The 14,346-nt window shown below is 40.8% G+C and overlaps 1 protein-coding gene across 1 annotated transcript in view; it reads left to right on the top strand.

Annotated features, from left to right (window-relative positions):
- tenm2b (teneurin transmembrane protein 2b) overlaps positions 1–10,910 on the top strand; it is a 101,787-nt gene extending 90,877 nt beyond the window's left edge. Inside the window, exons 22-28 of the mRNA XM_066646730.1 lie at positions 21–904; positions 1,669–1,844; positions 2,675–2,910; positions 3,023–3,319; positions 3,866–5,486; positions 5,669–5,799; positions 8,007–10,910. Of these exons, the coding sequence (XP_066502827.1) occupies positions 21–904; positions 1,669–1,844; positions 2,675–2,910; positions 3,023–3,319; positions 3,866–5,486; positions 5,669–5,799; positions 8,007–8,744 (4,083 nt within the window). The 3' untranslated portion in view covers positions 8,745–10,910. The remainder of the gene's footprint in view (positions 1–20; positions 905–1,668; positions 1,845–2,674; positions 2,911–3,022; positions 3,320–3,865; positions 5,487–5,668; positions 5,800–8,006) is intronic.
- The last annotated feature ends 3,436 nt before the right edge of the window (positions 10,911–14,346 follow it).

Below are 14,346 nucleotides of genomic sequence, written 5' to 3'. Positions count from 1 at the left end.
TGGCACAATTACATACACAGGTACGTCTGGAGTGGCCCACTGACCTGGCTGTGAATCCTATGGACAACTCACTGTACGTCCTGGAGAACAATGTGGTCTTGCGTATCACAGAGAACCACCAGGTGAGCATTGTGGCTGGACGGCCCATGCACTGCCAGGTGCCTGGCATTGACTACTCTCTCAGCAAACTGGCTATTCATTCAGCCTTGGAGAGTGCCACAGCCATTGCAGTCTCACACACTGGTGTGCTGTACATCAGTGAAACAGACGAGAAGCGCATCAACCGCGTACGGCAGGTGAGTGCCAGCGGAGAGATCTCACTGCTGGCCGGTGCCGCGTCTGAGTGTGACTGCAAGAATGATGTCAACTGCAACTGCTTCTCAGGTGATGAAGGCTACGCAGCCGACGCCAGCCTCAATTCTCCCACCTCATTGGCCGTCTCACCTGACGGAACACTTTACATCGCTGATCTCAACAATATCCGCGTCCGAGCTGTCCAGCAAAATCAGCCCAATTTCACTGCAAGTACAGGTATGGGACGCTATGAGGTGGGCTCCTCCCTGGAGCAGGAGTTATACTTGTTCAGTGAGGATGGCCTCCACAGGCAGACCATCAGCCTCGTCACAGGCCTTCCACTCTACAACTTCAGCTATGGCATGGATGGAGAGCTGGCCTCAGTCACAGACAACTCCAACAACACACTCAAGATCCGGAGGGAGGCGGGGGGCTCAGTCCGGCTGGTGCTCCTGCCTGAGAACCAGGTGGTAACCCTGGGGATGGATGCAGCAGGTAGCCTGCGTTCTGTCTCTGCCCTTAACCAGGAGGTGGCGGTTCTTAGTTATGCAGGCAACACCGAACTACTGGCCTCTAAGGCTGATGAGACCGGGTGGACCAACTTCTATGAGTGAGTACAGGGCAAAATATAGTGGTGACATTAAGAAAATTGATTATTATTCCCAGCTCATTTTATTATTCACACAAATTTTTTGAGCATAAATATATTTTCAGACATCAGCTACTAAAACAACAGCAGTGGCAACAGTATCTACAAAAAAAAAAAACCTTTATTCTAGTATTCCATTTTTTTCAGTGCTCTGCTTGTGAATGCAGTCATAGAGCCACCAAGTGTTTGTATTATGGTACTGCAATATGAGACACTTTAGTTTGTCCACTAATACAGGGAAATTTGAAACCATGAAAAGCAATATGTAAAAAATAAAACACATGGTTCACAGTTATTACAGGAGTATAAACACAGACTGAATGATACTGTAAAATATATATTGTTTAATTATTGTCCATTGTTTCTGCCCAGTGGCTTTTAGATTTAAACATAATTATTCAAGTAGTTTCTAATGAGATATAGTTAATTGTAGAGAAATATATATACTCATGTGATTGCAGATATATGTAATGGAAAAGAGGGGTCACAATGTTTACAAGACAAATAGGGTATATACATTTATTGTCCAATGATCATGAATCATATCATAAATATGCTTTATACTGAATCATTCCACTACTTCAGTCCTATTTGTCATGTATGAGACAGCATTTCTTAACCATGCCTCCAGTGTCTGATTCCTACTCGGAATACTGGAACATTCTGATACAGTATTTACTTATATAGGAAGTTTAAAAAAATAGTTTTTTTTCCTGTATTTGTAGGTATGACAGTGAGGGTCGCCTAACCAATGTCTCATACCCCACTGGTGTAGTGACCAGTTTGCATCGTGAAATGGAGCAGTCAATCAACATTGACATGGAGAGCTCCAACCGGGATGATGATGTCACTGTCATCACTAACCTGTCTTCAGTGGAGGCATCGTACACTGTGATTCAAGGTAAGAATGGCACACAAGGAGATTAAATAGTGTATCAGTAGTAGACTAGAAAACCATAACATGCACAGACATACACCCTTTTTAAAATCTCCCTGATATCCTGTTATCTGGATATATCACATCCATTTAGCACATAAGCAGAGCAAGCTTGGGGAGTTTTAATAGCCCTCCAGACCAGTAATACAACCAGCGTGTACGCGTGTCTGTTTCTGTATGTAGATTACATGTTTATAGTAGCAGAGCCATGTTTTAACGACAGTTCATGAGCTCCTACAGGCTCTCCTCAGGAATTCAAGACAGAAAAATTGAAAATGCTTCACTTATCTATATCAGGGGTTCCTTGACTTTAACTTCCCACTTATGTTATCCTCCATCCTTCAAGCCAGTAAAAAGACTGCCTTTGTTGTTTACTCAAGTTAAATGAGTTTGAAAGCTTTTCCGAGTTGCCCTTGGACGCCCATCACTTGTAAGCCATGTTGTGAAATGTACTTAAAAGTTCTCTATGACTTTTGAATGTGTAAATGATTGCGTTTTCCAGGTGCATGACTGTGGAGAGCATTGCCTGATGTGATTACACCATGTAATTGGAACTGAAGGCAGTTGTGCTGCTTTTAGCCCAAACTAAACCTTTTTATTCCCAGCAATCACATCAACCCACTTCTTATATCACACACACCCACACACACACACCTGGCTAAAATTATTCTTTTTTTTCCTCTAATGTACAGTGTGCAATCAGATCAAGCCTAAAGCCTTATGCCTAATAAAACGAAGCTTGGTTTCTTATTCCTCATTTAAGTTTCTAATATCTCCCTACTGCCCTCTCGCAGACCAAGTCCGGAACAGCTATCAGATGTATTACAATGGCACACTGCGGGTCTCCTATGCAAATGGAATGGGAATTAGCTTCCATACCGAGCCACACATCCTGGCAGGATCTGTTAGTCCCACTATTGGGCGACGCAACATTTCACTGCCCACAGATAGTGGCCTCAACTCCATCGAGTGGAGGATGAGGAAGGAGCTGACAAAGGGCAAGGTCACAGTCTTTGGAAGGAAGCTGCGTGTAAGTATTAAAATTAGTAAAATTGTTAAAAAATATATATTGTTTAAAGCTAAAAAATGAACGTCCGGTAATGGAAAAATCAAAGTGATTAATTTCTTTAAAAATTCCACAGGCTCATGGCAGGAACTTGCTCTCCATTGACTATGACCGCACCACAAGAACCGAGAAGGTGTACGATGACCACCGTAAATTTACACTGCGCATCATCTATGATGCTCAGGGCCGGCCTGCCACCTGGCTGCCCAGCAGCAGCCTAGCTCTGGTAAATGTGTCATATTCACCCACTGGCTGCCTAGTGGGCCTGCAAAGGGGCAGTATGAGTGAGAAGAGTGAGTTTGACAGCTTCGGACGGATCCTGTCCCGCACTTTTGTGGACGGAAAGGTTTGGAGCTTCAGCTACCTGGACAAGGTAATTTATACCCAGTCTACTGTCACACACAGGTGCATGTTTATAAGTGCAATTTTTCTGTAGCATGGAAATTGATTAATAAATGCTTTAACTAGTATGTCACATTACAAAAACCTGACTGCTGTAATCATATCCATTTTACTAGATAACACCATGTTGGACACTACATCACAATTATTCAGTGATTAATTACCAATGAGCTTGCAAGTAGTAATGTATGCAGTATTAATCATCTCATCATGCAGCAAAACAGGGAGAGCAGCCCTATTCATATTCTTGACTTTAGAAGAAACGGCAGTTGAGCCAGTGTCTACAAACGTTTAAACATATAGTGTGCCTCCAGTGCAGTCCTGGCATTGGGCACAATACAGTGTTTACTGGGGAAAATGCATCAGATTATTGGTTGAACCATCACTTTAATAAAGAGTAACGGAATGTGAATTATATTGTTTACAGGGACATGAGGACTTGTTCTAACTCAGTGGATCGAAAGAGATATTGATCTAAGTATATTATCTTTCTCTCCCTCTCTATGTTTGTCCTCAGTCTATGGTACTGCTGCTGCAGCAGAGTCAGAAACAGTATGTCTTTGAATTTGACACCTCTGGCCGGATCACTGCTGTCACTATGCCCAGTATGGCTCGGCACACCATGTCCACGCATGTGTCTGTGGGCTACATCCGAAATATCTACAACCCTCCAGAAAGCAATGCCACTGTCATCCATGACTTCAGTGAGGATGGACATCCCCGGGCCACTTTTTACCTGGGCACAGGTCGTCGCGTCCTCTACAAGTACGGCAAGCTGGCCAAACTCTCAGAGGTGCTGTACGACTCAACAGCTGTCACCTTTGGCTATGATGAGACAGCTGGCGTACTCAAAATGGTGAACCTGCAGAGTGGTGGATTTTCTTGCACCATCCGTTACCGCAAACTTGGCCCCCTGGTGGATAAACAGATGTACCGCTTCTCTGAGGAGGGCATGGTCAATGCCCGCTTTGACTACACCTACCACGACAATAGCTTCCGCGTGGCCAGTGTGAAGCCGGTGATTGGAGAAACACCCCTTCCTGTGGACCTCTACCGCTACGATGAGATCTCTGGCAAGGTGGAGCATTTCGGTAAATTTGGCATCATCTACTATGACATTAACCAGATCATCACCACAGCCGTCATGACACTCAGCAAGCATTTCGATGCCCATGGCCGTATCAAAGAGGTGCAGTATGAAATCTTCCGCTCACTCATGTACTGGATGACAGTGCAGTATGACAGCATGGGACGCGTCATCAAGCGTGAGCTCAAAATAGGGCCTTATGCTAACACCACACAGTACCGATATGAATACGATGGTGATGGCCAGCTTGTGGGTGTCAAAGTAAACGATTGGTCCACTTGGCGCTACAGTTATGACCTCAATGGTAACCTCCACCTGCTCAACCCTGGCAATAGTGCCCGGCTGCTGCCTCTGCGCTATGACCTACGTGATCGCATCACACGCTTGGGAGACGTGCAGTACAAGCTGGATGAAGATGGGGTGCTGTGCCAGAGGGGCTCAGATGTCTTTGAATACAACTCCAAGGGGCTTCTGGAGAGGGCCTACAGCCGAACTGCAGAGGGCTGGAGTGTCCGCTATCGATATGATGGTTTAGGCCGTCGTGTGTCCCGCAGAACCACTAATGGAGAGCACCAGCAATACTTCTACGCTGATCTCAACTACCCAGCACGAGTGACCCACATCTACAACCACACACGGGCAGAGATCACATCTTTCTATTATGACCTGCAAGGCCATCTGTTTGCCATGGAAGTGAGCAGCGGGGAAGAGTACTACATTGCTTCAGACAACACAGGCACTCCACTGGCAGTCTTCAGTAGCAATGGCCAGATGGTCAAGCAGCTCCAGTACACAGCGTATGGTGAGATCTACCACGACTCCAACCCAGACTTTCAGCTGGCTTTGGGATTCCATGGTGGCCTATATGACCCTCTCACAAAACTGGTGCACTTTGCCCAAAGAGACTATGATGTACTGGCAGGACGCTGGACTTCGCCTGATCATACCCTGTGGCCGAAGATAGGCAAAGAACCAGCTCCATTTAACTTGTACATGTTCAAGAACAACAACCCACTCAGTGACATGATTGATGTGAAGAATTATGTGACAGGTGAGGTTCTTTGAACAGTTTACTTGGTCTTGCTATCATCATCACCACTAACATATTTGATTATACATTTCCTAAAAATAACTATTACTATTCAGCAAAGCTTTTAGGAAACACAACACAGATTTCTTTCTTTGTTTCAAAATCTCATCCAAGTGGAAAATATTCTTGTTTTCTCTCCATAGATGTGAAGAGCTGGCTGGTCATGTTTGGTTTCCAGCTAAGTAACATCATACCTGGGTTTCCCAGGCACCCTTTGTACTTTGTTGACCCTCCGTATGAATTGCTTTCCAGTCAGGACTGTGACAATGCCCAGGTACGTTTGTTTTAGCACTCCTGTTTAAATATTAAACTCATTAGTACATGGATGTTGACTCCATGTGAAAATGACCCACCCTGTTAAAAGCACAGTTTTTGCTTGTAGAACATTAAGTTAAATATTAAAGCTTTAAGGCGCCAAGGATTCTGATACTCATCATGGAATGAGTATTTAAAAAATCTAATTATATTTTTTATTTTTTTATTTTATCATCAATTATATAACACTGTAGCAGTGAGGTGTTGCTTGCATTTCTGAATGCTTGCTTTTTGATAGATTCTATTTTAAAATAAAAATAAAAATATTGGTAAAGTTACACTGATGCTAATAGTTAGGATTTTTTTCTTAATGAGAATCACACTTCTAAAATGTTGGTAAACTTGGCATATTATCAGCCATGTTTTTACTAATACTGATAAAATCAGCTAGTCATAGCATTCTTGTTCAAATTAGATTCTGTCTGTCTGTCTGTCTGTCTGTCTGTCCAGACTAACTGCTTTAAATGATGCTTATACAGGCACTGATCATAAAATTAGAATATCATGAATAAGTTGATTTATTTCAGTAATTCCATTCAAATAGTGAAACTTGTATATTATACTCATTCATTACACACAGACTGATATATTCCAAGTGTTTATTTCCAACTAACGAAAACCCCAAATTCAGTATCTCAGAAAATTAGAATATTACTTAAGACCAATCCAAAAAAAGATTTTTAGAAATGCTGGCCAAATGAAAAGTATGAACATGCAAAGTATGAGCATATGCAGCACTCAATACATAGTTGGGGCTCTTTTTGCCTGAATTACTGCAGCAATGCAGCGTGGCATGGAGTTGATCAGTCCGTGGCACTGCTCAGGTGTTATGAGAGCCCAGGTTACTCTTATAGTGGCCTTCTGCATTGTTGGGTCTGGCGTATTGCATTTTCCTCTTCACAATACACCATAGATTTTCTATGGGGTTAAGTTCAGGCATGTTTGCTGGCCAATTAAAAACAGGGATACCATGGTCCTTAAACCAGGTACTGGTAACTTTGCCACTGTGTGCAGGTGCCAAGTCCTGTTGGAAAATGAAATCTGCATCTCCATAAAGTTCGTCAGCTGCAGTCCAGTCTTTGTGAATCTCCCCCACATTTCTGAATAGGTTTTCTTTCACAGTCCTCTCCAGGGTGCAGTTATCCCTATTGCTTGTACATTTTTCCTACCACATCTTTTCCTTCCCTTTGCTTCTCCATTAATGTGTTTGGACACAGAGCTCTGTGAACAGCCAGCCTCTTTAGCAGTGGCCTTTAGTAGACCTTTTGTGTCTTGTCCTGCTTGTGTAAGGTGTCAGTGGTCGTCTTTTGGACAACTGTTAAGTCAGCAATCTTCCCCATGATTGTGTAGCCTACAGAACTAGACCGGGAGACCATCTAAAGGCCTTTAAAGTTAATTAGCTAATTAATTAGAGTGTGGCACCAGGTGTCTTCAATAGTGAACCTTTTCACAATATTCTAATTTGGGGTTTTCATTAGTTGTCAGTTATAATTATCAAATTAAAAGAAATAAACACTTGGAATATATCAGTCTGTGTGTAATGAATGAGTATAATATACAAGTTTCACTCTTTGAATGGAATTACTAAGTTTTTCATGATATTCTAATTTTCATCTAGCTAGTTAGTCATATTCATTTAATTTATGGTCATTTTTAAAACTTATTTTCAAACTTGCAAAAATAATCAGCAGAGTAAAATGTAGACTTCTTTTTAACTGTATGACTTTTATATTGTATATAATGTATACCACTGTCATTAACACTTAATTTTTAACCTTAATTAAATTAAAACCTAATTTTTATATTAACCATTAGGTTTGACATAGCACCCGTCAAGCAGATATAACATCTATTCGATCTATTTGTGTAATGTCTTCTGTTAATTAAGAAATGCAGATGTGTTCTAAAAATATTTTAATAACACAAGAGCTTTCAATGAAATTTGAAAATGTTTCTGATATTTATAATGTATGTCTTTGCTCATGCTGCTAAAACCAATGCTACAGAAGAAACTTCCTTAATTAGAAATGGACATTCATGTAAAAAGTAGTTTTTAAAGTAATTTTATTTTGTAGGTACAGGTTAATTCTTCATGAAATATTAACACAAGTGGAAAAAGTTTAATTTTTTAAAAACACTTTAACATCTATTTCTTTATGCTGACAGCTGTTCACTGGAGTCCAGCATTCAGTGGAGCGCCACAACCAGGCGTTCATGGCCTTAGAGGGACGGTTGCTCAGTAAACAGCGGCGAACCAAGCGAGACAAGCCAGGCTACTGGTTCGGCACCAGCACGCCCATTGTGGGCAAGGGTATGATGCTAGCCATTCGAGACAGCCACGTGCTGACCTCTGTGTCCAGCGCTGCCAGTGAGGATGGACGAAAGATTGCCCAAATGCTGAACAATGCCATCTACCTGGAAGGTACACATTACACCATCGATGGGCGAGACTCGCACTTCTTTGTTAAACTGGGGCTGGCAGACGGGGACCTGCTGGCCCTAGGCTTCAGCAGCGGCCGAAAGACCCTGGAGAACGGAGTCAATGTGACAGTCAGTGGACGCTCACGCAGGGGCGTTACAGTGGAGATTCACACAGCAACGTTAGCCTTTAGCATCCGCTATGGGCTGGCACCAGAAGTGCTGGAGAAGGAGCGAGCTCGAGTGCTGGAGCAGGCTCACCAAAGGGCCATGGCAGGAGCTTGGGCCAGGGAACATCAGCAGGTACAAGAGGGCCGGGACGGAGGCCGAGCTTGGTCAGAGAGTGAGAAGCAACAACTGTTGTCCATGGGCAAAGTCCCAAGCTATGAGGGCTACTATGTTCTCCCGGTGGAGCAGTATCCCGAACTCGCTGACAGTAGCACTAATGTCCAGTTTCTCAAACAGAATGAGATGGGCAAAAGGTAACAGAGCCCTGGCTGCTGTAGCTTCTCATCTCCCAAGGAGAGAGCAGAGACCTAGTCCAATAAGAGCTGCAGGCACTTTTCACAAAAGACTTGACCCACGTGGAAAAACTGCAACAACGTTCTCCATTTGGGAAAAGCACCTGTAACTACACAAATTTTGTAAGGGAATTTAGACTTACAGAAAATGAATGAGTGAATGAATGAATGAATTTAGACTTTTTAGAAAAAAACTGGCAAATATTTTTAGGTCAATACTGGGATGAGTGTAAATTTCAGTGGTATTTATGTGACAGCCAAATGATGGGCTTTAATTTTCTGACCTCCATATCATAAGACTCATTTAAAAAAAACAAAAAACAAAACAAAAAAAATACAGCAGATATAGAACATGCTAAAGCTGTTAATTAGTCACCATCACTGGCCTCAAGTTAAAGTAATGAAATTTCATCAGCCATCACCTGCTTGTAGATTTGCAGTCAGAATTTATTAAACCCCATTTCAAATTACAAATTTTCAGCTGATTGCATCAAACCGATAAAACATTCATTTAAATAGTTCAAAAATATATAAAAAGCAAATTCAACATCCAATGCCAGTGAATACTGCAGAATTATTTAACCCCCTTGCATCAGTTCTGCTTGAAATCTCATCTAATACTTGGACTGGCTAGGTGTATTTTTACTGAGATATTTGATTGCACATTAGTCATAGGGTAAGGACAAGGATACAAAAGATAGCAAAAGCAGTGAATGTTCGTAGAAACAGAGTTGGAAGTGTATTTCACAAATTCAAAGTAATGGCGCTTGTCCACTGCATGGAACTTACAGGACTTGACTCAACTCGCCTCTTCTGATTTTCCACTACTTCTTCAGTCTCTACTGGGTTACCTTTCCAACCGAGTGGAGTAGGTACTAAATTGTGACGTGTGAACCCTTCAGTAACTGAAAAAGACCTGCAGCGAGATTTGTTGTGCACTGAGGTTTCAGGTTCCACAGTTAAGGCTCACACTAAACACTGAAGGTCTCCGTTCCCGAGCTCCAAGATGTAGACGTCTACTGACACAAGAAACACACATCCAGTAGAAATATTCAAAGCCATATAGATGAGCTACAGAAGGTCAGAGATTACGTTCTGAGGAGTGTTGAAATAAAAACTATTATTATATTAGTTACATTGTCAGTTAATACAGTAAATTGTCCTCGTTTGATGGGTTTAATGCAAACAGCTGAAAGTTTGTCGGTTTTGCTAATGAACCTAATTTGCGGTGGGGGTAGTTTAATTTTGATTGCAACTGTGTGGGTTGTGTTTGTATGTGTGTTTGCGCACACACACACACACACACACCTCTAAAGACAATAAATCACATCATTCAATTCAAGGACTTGTTCAAAAGTATCTTTGATGTTCCTCATTTCAACCTTCATTTTTTCACTCATCTTAGAGACTTAACTCGATGTGTGTAGACCTGACTGTACTACTATGGTGAGCTTCTCTTAAGAGCCCTTCACCGGGAGCCATCTTTGAAGTGCCAATCAAGTGTGGCTCCAGTGATAGCTGTCCTTTTCTGTTTGCACTATATGACAATCATGAGGAGATGGACGTTTTAGCGAAACGAGCTTATGACCGTAAATCTCCACAAAGGTTGATCATTTTTATTTACCCTTTGTAAAATATGTAATTAAACTGCGTTAAGATTTTTAATTGAATTTCATTTTCAGCGGAGCAGTGGGGTTACAGAAAGGTAATATATGTTGTCTTTCCAGATTATTACTTTAAATCTTTGAAACTGTGAAACAAATTGCGCTCATACTGTACGTAAACTTTGTTGTCGGTTAGGAGGACTGGAATGTAATCCAACATGTACATTTATTAAAGAAGTGACTATCATGATGTTTGGAGAAATCCATGGCAAAGATGTGTGTGACGTTTGAGTTTTCAGAGCTCAAGCATCTATAGACCTTCTTTCTTCTTTCCTTTTCTAATTGAGTTTGATTACCGTTGTTGTACCAGAATCTCTCCCCTCTCACTGTGATGCACCACAGTGTGGATGTCAAGACATGCTTCAGCTAGTGCAAAACCCCATTTGGACACTCGCGAATGGAAATTGTTTGAGCGTTTTCTGAAAATAAACAATTCCATTTTTACATATTCTTTGCTTTTCTTTCTCACACCAAATGTAAATAATGTGCATTTGATTTGTCTTGTACTTTTAGCAGGACCGCATTTAAACTGGGCTGTAGTAGCTAGTATGCACAGGTAAGAACAGTCTGTGTGTGTGTACTGTGTGTTAGATGTCTGTGCAGAAGGAAATAACGGAAACAAAAATACTGGTAACGTAGAATATTTGTAGTATAATTACTTTTTGGAACTTACTGAACCTGAAAGAGTTTACCTTATTCTGCTTTGGCATCAGAGGTTTGTGAAGCTCCCACAAATACTACCTGGAACACTGCAAAGATCCAGCCGTTTATTTTTGCCTGTCAATATAGGTTTCTTCAAACCATTTGTTGATGGTTAACTACAATTCTGATGAGCAGATACTGACTAGCAGCCAATAGGAAGCATCTTTAAGAATAAACAGTAAATTTCAATTTCAATTGTTTCTGAATGAAAACCCAGCCTTTAAGTGGGCTTCCTTCATTTCATATCGTTGTGATCAGAGGCTTTGATGGGTTGCTTTTTGCGTTCCAGTGCTTCACTAGCTCTGTTCTGTATGTTACTGTATGTTAAACTGTATCTTACTCTGCTCACATTCACAGAGTTACACCAAATGTTTGAATGCAATTTGGAGTTGTTTTTTCCTGGTTTGCAGTGTCCTGTGAAACTGGAATTTTCTTCTGCCAGTGAATTGTGCACAGAAGCAGTTTGTCGATGTACAGGTCAGCATGACTGTGCACAGCTCATTACACCTTGATGCTGATGGAGTACAGCAGAAGATGACCATGCAGAACTCCAGAAAAAGACACAGCTGCACTGAGCTAGTTTACAAAAATATATATATATAGTGAATACTAGATCAAGTAATTGACTCACCCCTTAAATCAGGAAAATATGATATATATACACATTTTTAATGGAGTGATTCATCCTATCGACACATAATGTTCATCAAACACAAAGTTGCTGGTGGAAACACTTTTCTTTGAATTTTAACAGAATTTGTTCAGTATAGAATCGGTAACAAGTCAGTGACGTTATCTAATGAAGTGCTCAGTAATGATAATAATGATAATGATAATACAGTGGTCATTCACTACACACTACATGTGTTTTTGCATCAGAGCATTGCCCAGTTTCACCAGTCAGAAAGAATCCATTCCCTGCTTTTCTCTTAAGTTACATTCAACCACAATTTATTCATTAATTCAATCATTTTCTGTCACTGCATATTCCAGTCCAGGGTCGCGGTGGTCAGGAGTCTACCCAGAATCACTGAACACAATGTGGAACACACCCTGGAGCAGGCACCAGTCCATCGCAAGTCAACACACATTCACTCACACCTATGGGCAATAGGAAGTACAGGGGGAGGAAACTGGAGCAGCCAGATTTCTATCCTTTAATTCAATTCTAGGGGTTCTCTTTGTTCCGATGTCCACTCATGTCTGTGACACTCATTTTCTTCTTTTCTGGCCTTCCTGGGCACCTGCAGTTCCAGAATAAACCACTTGGGCTTTTCCAAACCAACACTGTACAGTATCTGGTCTCAGGGTGGTCTCTGTATTTTCTGGGTGTTGGGGTTGCTTCCCTAGGTTCACTGGGATTGTTCAATCCTTGCTCTGTCTAAAGGGCCACAGGCAAAAGCTAGGGCTTCTTCCGTGCTGTGATGAAGACCTTCTTGCTGTTCGAAGGGTGGACCTTGGCACTGCAGATGGTGTTAATAATTGCCTTTAGCCAAAGGTATGGCTGCCAAACGTAGCAAATGTCTTCCAGTGTTCAACAGCTGCAGATGTGCTCCAAGGTGAAGAGTGAACCTTGATCAGTTAGAGACTTGGCAGGAAGTCGCAGATGGATTGGATGAGTAACCTGAATGATACTATTCACTTGTGCTCTCTTGACCTTCTGGGAAGTCCCACACTGACTGAGGTATCATTAGTGACGAAATCAGCAATCTCCTGATAATTAATATATTAATAATTGCCTTCTTTTTTATGTTTTACACTGACACCCAGCAAAACATAACAGTGAAAGGAAACAATGCACTTAGCATGGTCCTGACTGTTTTGCAATGTGAATAAATAAAAGGGAAAACAATATAATATGATGCATCCCTAAGGTTTTGTGCACTCAGTGTCACTAAGGATTAGCTGACAGCAGCACTGATGCTTACCACTGCAACAGCAGCTTCTTTAAATGAGTTTTAAATGAAATGGTAAATAGATACAGAGACAATATTGCTGATGCTATCTCAGTAAGAAAAAGCCTTAAACGAGAGACACATAATTGCTCGTCTGTCATGGCAAATAATCATTGTCATTGTTCTTGACATATTTCACGTTATTTCTTGAGTTTGTCTGGGTTTAAGCTGCTTTTCTCTGACTAAAGCACAATGAATAATTAAAATAAAAAACATCAGCCCTTTGCACTCTTGAGTAGCACTGCTTGCTTGTCCAGTCTTAGAGGCGGAGTTAGATTTTCAGCGTGAACAAACATTACAATAAAAATAATACAGATTACAACGAATAGGAGAAATGCTTTTGTGGTGGCTTTGTTTTAAACAGAGGGCTTCAGTGTGTTTTCAGGCTTAAAGGAGTCTCATAAACTAATGTGCATATGTTTGTGTTGTGAGGGCTCAGTTGTCTTTCTGCTATTACTTGATGATACTCAGTTTTCCTGTATTGAGACACTATTGCAGCTCTGTTAAGTCTGTGTTTCAATATCTTTGAGTTGACGTGTTAACACGTTTGGTTTCAACACATATGTCGAGGTGTCAACAAGAAGCAGAACTCAATCTCTTCACATAAGTTCAGTTCAGTTCATAGTGATAAGTTCAGTTCTGATTAGCTGAAAGCCTTCTCGTTAGCTGTTCTTTTGATGCTTTGTGACCTGTGTCCAGTTTAAAGACAATGTCTTAATTGTAGTTGTTACAATAGTTGTCCATTTGTGGTGGAACAACGTTATCAGCAGAATATATTACTAATATTTAAAGCATATCTTTCAAACATTGTTTAGGGATTCTTCACAAAGCAGTTGAAAAAATCAGTTCTGTCTTTTTATTTTAAAGTTGATTTTACTTTTTGACTACACACATTTAACTTTGTTTTCACTTATGGAAAAAACCCAAAACAAAAAATCCCTAATGTATTATAATATATAAGCTTTTAGACGTTTAAATGTGCTCAGTGAACAAAGATGAACCAGAACTCTTGTTTAAAATGAATTCTTAGAATTTGTTAATTTTGTCTAAAATGTTATTTTTTTAACATCAACGTTTAAATCTGTGAAAACACAAATTTCAGTGTCATACTTAAACCTTATTAATACTTACTAGTTTTGACAAGTTAGACCAGATTTTCATTGGTGGTATATTTATGGGCTACAGGTTATTGACAGGAATTAGGCGGATTTCTTACTTAAATGTTCATTAAAAAACCTCCCTGGAC

The sequence above is a fragment of the Hoplias malabaricus genome, chromosome 15, assembly GCF_029633855.1.
Source record: "Hoplias malabaricus isolate fHopMal1 chromosome 15, fHopMal1.hap1, whole genome shotgun sequence".
Lineage (NCBI taxonomy): Eukaryota > Metazoa > Chordata > Actinopteri > Characiformes > Erythrinidae > Hoplias > Hoplias malabaricus.
This window is presented reverse-complemented; position numbering and strand designations above follow the sequence as displayed.